This window comes from Mus pahari, chromosome 17, assembly GCF_900095145.1.
Source record: "Mus pahari chromosome 17, PAHARI_EIJ_v1.1, whole genome shotgun sequence".
Taxonomy (NCBI): domain Eukaryota; kingdom Metazoa; phylum Chordata; class Mammalia; order Rodentia; family Muridae; genus Mus; species Mus pahari.
Window position 1 is genome coordinate 23,879,757 of NC_034606.1, and position 7,513 is coordinate 23,887,269.

The following is a 7,513-nucleotide window of genomic DNA, read 5'->3' on the forward strand; positions in this document are numbered from 1 at the left end:
GTCTCGACAAACCAAAACCAATAAGAAAAAAAAAAAAAAAAAAAAAAAAAAAAAAAAAAAAAAAAAAAAAGAGCCCGAATGCAACTCAAAACTGCAATTTCATTTCCAAAGGATTTGAAACCCTCAGATAGACATTCATGGAGGCAAAACATCAATGCACAAGAATAAATTATTTAAAAAAAAGAAAAACTTAAATCAAATCCCAGCAAACACATGGTGGCTCACAATCATCTGTAATGGGATCTAATGCCTTCTGGTGTGTCTGAAGACAGCTACAGTGTACTCACATACATGAAATAAACAAATAAATCTTAAAAAAAAAAAAAGAAAGAATACTTTGAAATCTATTTCATTTTTATATTAAATGTAGTTTTATTGGGAAGTTGCTTAGATGGGTGAGTTCACTGGCCCCAAGGACAAGGCCAGGGAAGTCTCCATGGGGAAGGGGAAGGGTGGAAAGGAGAGAAGTGGAGAAGAAAGTGAGATCGACTTTATTAGTGCTTTACCGACCCACTTTCAAAGAGCAAATCAAGCTGTTTTTTCATTAGTGCTTTCCAATCTGTGGGTCAAACCCAACAGGACTGCATATCAGACAGCCCGCATATCAGGTATGTATAGTACACCTCGTAACAGTAGCAACATTACAGCCTGGAAGGAGCACTGAAGTAAGAACTGCATTAGAGGACTATAGCATTAGGAAGGGAAGGTTGAGAACCTCTGCATCAGAGGATAGATACACTATGTGGTTAACACTTGGGATCTGAGTGAGAAAACAAGCAAGCAAACCAAACCAAGAACTGTGCATTCAAACTCTGCCCTGTCCTTCCCTGGCACTGTGACTCTGAACAAAGTGGGGTTTTTGTTTTGTGTGTTTGTTTTCGAGACAGGTTTTCTCTGTGTAGCTCTGGCTGTCCTGGAACTGCTCTGTAGACCAGGCTGGCCTCGAACTCAGAAGTCCACCTGCCTCTGCCTCCCGAGTGCTGGGATTAAAGGCGCGTGCCACCACACCCGGCTCCTGAACAAAGTTTTAATCTTTCTAAACTATACCTCTCAGCTGTAGAATAAAATGAGGTGATTGTGAGAATTATACGGTATTTTGAATGTAAAATATTTACAACCAACCAACCAAATAAGACACCGTCAACAACCCTCATTAATTATGAGTAACCCCCTCAAAACCACACCTTGAAAAGGAATCTACTAATGCTCACCTCCAGGATCTCTATCTGGATTGTATTCTAAAGCATTACTACAGATTAGATCAATATCCTTCAAATAGTCTTTCACAGTGAGATATTTATGTAAATCAATTTTACTGATTACAGATGAAAGGTCCATTGGTTGCTTTATGACAGTGACATAATCAGGAACCTAAAATCCAAGCAAATGACCAAATCACTTAGCGTTTGCGTATATATATGTATATATTTAAATAAATAAATAAATAAAAGATGTTCTGCAATGGCAATAGAGAGGACATAAAATAAGGATGCTATATTGATATGAATGCATTGGCTCTATCATAAATCCATTTCTGCTTGATATTTACTCCTATCCTTGAGCAGTTATATTCACTAGTATTATCCTTTATTTCTTTGTTTATGCAATTATTACTCATCCTTCAATGTTGGTTTAAGAACGGACTCTGCAAATTACTGACCTCAGCCTGTAATCCCAGCACTTAGTTCATGGTAGCCTATACTACACAGTAAACTCCAGGCCAGCCTATACGACAAAGCAAGTCCCTGTCTCAAAAAAAAAAAACCAAAAACCCATCTCTAAGCCCAACTTTTTAAACTACACATAATAATTACCATGAGTAATTAAAACATTCTAAAGCTCCTTTTGTCTAAATATGTAGAAAAGCTTACTGTTTATTCTCTAAGACAGTAGAAATATATTAGATAGCTCTTAAAGTCTTTACATGCTTAGGACACTATGTTTGCATGCCCATATAGAGAACGCAAGTTCAGAATTCTGCAGGGCACCTACATGAACTACATTGTTTTTCTATCATTATGGCCTTAATATATTTGATCCAAAGACGAAATTAATAATACCTCATCAAGGTCAACAGGCTTAGTAAAGACTCGGAATCGCTTATCAATAGCAAGTCTATGTGTGACATTTCTCAAGAAAATCCTGAGTTCTCTGAATGTATCTTCTTCTTGTTCTTCAAGCCGTTTAACTTCCTCTGCTGTCAGTGGTCTGGGTTCAGGCGGTGGTGCGACTGGGAGCACCTCCAAGGCCTGCAGAACTTCACATGGAGGGAGATTTTAGTTAATACCCTCCACAAAATGGAGGGCAACAAATAACTCAGTGCAAACAGAACAAGGGTGGAGTGCTATTTTCTTTACAATGGACGGGAAACCAATATTCAGGATTAAAAGAAATGAGACTAGAGGCAGCTTAGATATAAGTGCCTGCCACCAAACCCCATGACCTGAGTTCCAGAAATGACTTTTGCAAGCTGTGTCCTGACTTGGGCATACACAAACTAAGTAAAAAGTAATTTAAACTGGGCCTTTAATGCCAACACTCGAAGACAGAAGCAGGTAGATCTCTGTGAGTTTAAGGCCAACCTGAGCTCCAGGCCAGCCAGGGAGAAGGGTTACACAGAGACACTCTTTCAAAAAACCAAAAAGAAAGGAAAAGGGGGAAAAAAAAGGAAAGAGTTCAGCCTTTAAAAGCATCTTGTTGGTCTTGCAGAGAACCCAGGTTCATTCCCAGCACTGATATCTGTAACTCCAGTCCCAAGTTAAGTTTAAGCAGCAATAAGGGACAAAGATAGAAGCATTACAAGAACCAAAAGTGAAACTGTGACACTGTGTGCATTTTAAAGACAATTTTTGTTCCTCTTTTCTTAAAACAAACAAACAACAGAACAAGGTGGTGGTAGTAGAGGTAAGAACACAGCTACACAGCTCTAGAGCTGGGAGGGCGGCTCAGTGGCTAAGAGCATCTTGACCTTATAGAGGACACACGCTCAGTTCCCAGAACTCACCTCAGGGAGTTCCCAACTGCTCAAACTCTAGCTTCAACCACCCTCTCCTGGCTCTCATGTGCACATGCCTTTACATAGTTAAATATAAGTCTTGAAAAAGAGGAACATAGACAAACCAGGGCTATTCCATGAAACACGTGAAACACCTTATATACACTTCAGTCCACTTTAGCAGGAAGCGAACTATTTTAAGTCATATATATGTCACACCTATAACTGAGGATGAATCTGTGCAATTGGGTAGATGTCAGTTACATTAGCTGTAATTTTTATTATAATTATTCTCTATTAGATAACTAACCTGCTTTCTTTTGTGACACAGGAGGCTTTGAAGCTTGTTTTAAAATTAAGTCTTCAAAAAATTTGGTTCGTTCTTCTTTATCTGGCAACTGTACATTAAAAATTTCTCCATAATCATGGGTAAATAATTCTTGCACCTTGAAAAAAAGTATAACACATGAGGAACATACATGTATGAAATATAAACAAACACACATGTATGTTACCAATTACTTAATCCAACAGTAGATTAAATACATATTTCTAATAAAATTTTAGAGTAGGTGTACAGAAGCCGGGGAGAAGGCTCAGTGGTCAAGAGCACTTGCTGCTCATCTGGAGGACCCCTGTCTGAGTCCTAGCACTATAAGGCAGCTCAGAGCTACCTGTAACTCTAGCTCCAGGGGATCTAATGTCCTATTCTGGCCGCTACAGGCATTGCATGCATGTGGCATATAAGCACCCAAGCAGGAAGGGAACCCATACTCAGAGAATTAAGTATGGATAGACGTGTTAAATTTGTAACTAAATATCAGATCATCTTTAAAACTGAAGAATCTAACTAGAATATAGTGACAGTTGATATACTAATTTATAACCCAAAGATATGAAACGGGAATCAATGTTCAAAAATAATGACATAAAAGTGTTGCTGAGAAGTGAAGAAAGTAAAATAGTTCAATCTTTGTTAAAAACAACATGGTGGTGGCGCATGCCTTTGATCCCAGCACTTGGGAGGCAGAGGCAGGTGGATTTCCGAGTTTGAGGCCAGCCTGGTCTACAGAGTGAGTTCCAGGACAGCCAGGGCTACACAGAGAAACCCTGTCTCGGGGAAAAAACAAAAAAATGTATCTCCTTACTAGACATGTACATTCTAAACAGTGAGCACACAACACAAACAGCCATTGATGGTGTACCTGATAAAAGACTACTGCTTATTGTTTCATTTACCTCCATAGCACTTGATCCTTCAGGTATGTTATTTTAGTATAAGATAACTCTTCTGCAACCCTACCCCAATTACCTCTTCTGGCAAAGCTGAGTATGGTTTCTCAGAAGTTGCAAGTAGTAAAACTGGAGCAAATGAAGGTATAGTCTGTAATAATGTTGTAAATGTGGCTTTGAGTGTTGGTCCAACTATTTCCCACCACAAATGGATATGTGGGACATAGACGATGCTGGGTGCTGTTCTCTTAGCTTCACGAATCATCTAATAAGAAAAAAGTTTTAAAAATTATATTTGGGGCTGCTGAGATGGCTCAGTGGGTAAGAGCACCCGACTGTTCTTCCGAAGGTTCAGAGCTCAAATCCTAGCAACCACATGGTGGCTCACAACCACCCGTAGTAAGATCTGACGCCCTCTTCTGGAGTGTCTGAAGACAGCTACAGTGTACTTACATAAAATAAATAAATATTTAAAAAAAAAGTATGATTTGGTTTCATTAGTAAAATTAATGCTTTAGTAACGTCCCAGAATTCTCACATAAAACCTTCAAATTTCTTAAATGCTTGTCCAAAAACCCTACAACCATTTAAAATTGTTTAATGCTTTATTTGGGAGAAAATAATTTATTCAGACTAGAAAACAGACCATGAAATCTAAAACGCTATTCTGCTGTTCAAATATAATATATTTTTATATTAGCCAATTAAGTCTAACTATGTCAACAACAGAAACAGCAAAGCATCTGTGTACTGACTAAGAAACAGTAACTGGCCAGGCATGGTGGCGCACGCCTTCAATCCCAGCGCTCAGCAGGCAGATCTCTGAGTTCAAGGTCAGCCTGGTCTACAGAGTGAGTTCCAGGACAGCCAGGGCTACACAGAGGGTGTGGCAATAGTAATTCTTTTAACTACATCAATTCCCACAATACCCAAATTATCTCATACCTTGCAAACAGGAAAGGAAAAAAACAACAACAAAAAACCAAAACCAAAACAAAAAAAAAACAGATCTAATAACTCACCCAAGTTCTTATGAATGTTAAGAAATAGAAAAATGTATACTGAGCTGGGTGTGGTGGCGCACGCCTTTAATCCCAGCACTCAGGAGGCAGAGGCAGGAGGATTTCTGAGTTCAAAGCCAGCCTGGTCTACAGAGTGAGTTCCAGGACAGCCAGGGCTACACAGAGAAACCATGTCTTGAAAAATGTATACTATTTAATAACTAATCAATAATATTTGGTGGGGGGGGTTCGAGACAGGGTTTTTTGTGTAGCCCTAGCTGTCCTGGAACTCACTCTGTAAACCAGGCTGGTCTCTTAACCTCTAAGCCATCTCTCCAGCTCCTATTTTGTAAGCTTTAGATAAAATAAAAATTTCTGGGGTTGGAAAGATAGCTCAGCGTGTAAGAACACTGACTGCTCTTCCAGAGGTCCTGAGTTCAATTCCCAGCAACCACATGGTGGCTCACAACCATCTGTAATGGGATCCGACGCCCTCTTCTGGTGTGTCTGAAGAGAGCAACAATGTACTCATATAAATAATAATAAAAATCTTTAAAAAATGTAAATTAATAATTTCTTTTTAAAAGTTCAAGATTGCTGGGCATGGTGAGGCATGCCGATCTCTGAGAATTTGAGGCCAACTCTAACATGTGAGCTCAGGACAACCACAGCTCTCTCTAGAAAAAAAAAACAAAAAATAAAAAGTTTAAAACAAAAACCCAGAGAAAGTCAACTCTAGACTTTTTCTCTGAATGACTCTTATAACTTACTGGTTGGAAAACTTACTTGGGAACATGCCTCTTCAGGAGATGTAGTACTGATGCCAAAAAGAACAGGAATGTCTAATGTATATACAGAAAATTTTTCCAAAGCATGGATGACAGCTGGTGCCAAGTGAGAACTCTGTCCAAATCCTGGTTCTCCCACTAGCAGTAGTCTTGGTCGAAAAGACATAGGTTGGTAACAAGCATTTCTGGAAAAATAAAATTAAAAAAAAGCTATATTTGGGAGAAATTTCAATGTTTCCTTTAAATTGCTGATATGACTAGCCAATTATAACATCGCAAAGCTTCTGATAATTGTCCCAGATTTAAGAATACTTTTATGTCATAATGACGGCAGCAACAATGCATTTTGATTTTTTCTTTTTTTCTTTTAAGATGGAGTTTCACTAGGTAACTCTGGCTTTCCTGGAACTCAGTAATATAGACTAACTAGGCTGGTCTTACACTCAGAGAGCCACCTGTCTCTGACTCCCAAGTGCTGGGATTAAAGGCATGTACCACTACATCTGGCCAAAATTCAATTATTTAAAAATAAATTCAATTATTGATTACTTTATTTTAAAAAATAAAAAAAGATTTATTTTTATGTGCACAAGTGCTAAATGCATATCTGCACCACCAGCATGCAGTGCCTGTGGAGGCCAGACTATGTCACGTCTCCTGGAACCAGTTACAGAGGGTTAGGAACTGTGATGTAGGTTTTGGGAATTGAACCCAAGGTCCTCTTGAAAAGCAACCAGTGCTCTTAACTGCTTGGCCAATCTCTTCATACCCAAACTTTGGTAGTTTTTAATGTAAGTGTATAAAGGGTACAAGTCCTTATGTGTGGGCAGGCTACAGGATAATCTCAGGTGCCATCCTATGGACCTAGCTACCCCCACTGAGGCTGGGTCTCTTACTGGACCTCACCAATTAGGTTAGATTGGGTGGCTAGTGAGCCCCAGGGATCCTGCCTTCTCAATACTGGAACCACACCATTCCTACAACTTTTACATGGGCTGAACTTAGGCTTTCATGTTTGTAATGTTTGTAATGAAAGCATTAAAATAATTGAGGCCTCTTACCATCCCTAATTTTTTTTTTGTTTTTTGTTTTTTTTTTCTAGACAGGGTTTCTCTGTGCTGTCCTGGCCTGTCCTGGAACTCACTCTGTAGACCAGGCTGGCCTCAAACTCAGAAATCCACCTGCCTCTGCCTCCCAAGTGCTGGGATTACAGGCATGCGCTACCACTGCCCGGCCTCCATCCCTAGTATTTTAACTTAAATACAAAGCTGGTTAGCTGGCATCTTTTACCTTGTTTAAAAAAAAAAAAAGAAAGAAATCTCATTTTTATGGAATTTACACACTAAAACATTCATTTGCTGGAAAACATACCTATTTAAATGAAGAAAATTTAAATTTTCTTTAGCCTCATTAAAATCTTTTTGAGAAAGTCCATTTTCATACACCGATGGTGTATCATCATCACTGTATGCCAATTCACTTTCTAGAAAAGGGCA

General features: G+C 38.9%; 1 protein-coding gene across 1 annotated transcript in view; it reads right to left on the reverse strand.

The window, feature by feature from the left end:
- The window catches only part of Atad2 (ATPase family AAA domain containing 2), a 46,507-nt gene that overhangs the window by 6,040 nt on the left and 32,954 nt on the right, over positions 1–7,513 (reverse strand). Inside the window, exons 18-23 of the mRNA XM_029531067.1 lie at positions 7,389–7,511; positions 6,016–6,202; positions 4,308–4,493; positions 3,306–3,441; positions 2,061–2,257; positions 1,212–1,371 (exon numbers count right to left, since the gene is read on the reverse strand). Of these exons, the coding sequence (XP_029386927.1) occupies positions 1,212–1,371; positions 2,061–2,257; positions 3,306–3,441; positions 4,308–4,493; positions 6,016–6,202; positions 7,389–7,511 (989 nt within the window). The remainder of the gene's footprint in view (positions 1–1,211; positions 1,372–2,060; positions 2,258–3,305; positions 3,442–4,307; positions 4,494–6,015; positions 6,203–7,388; positions 7,512–7,513) is intronic.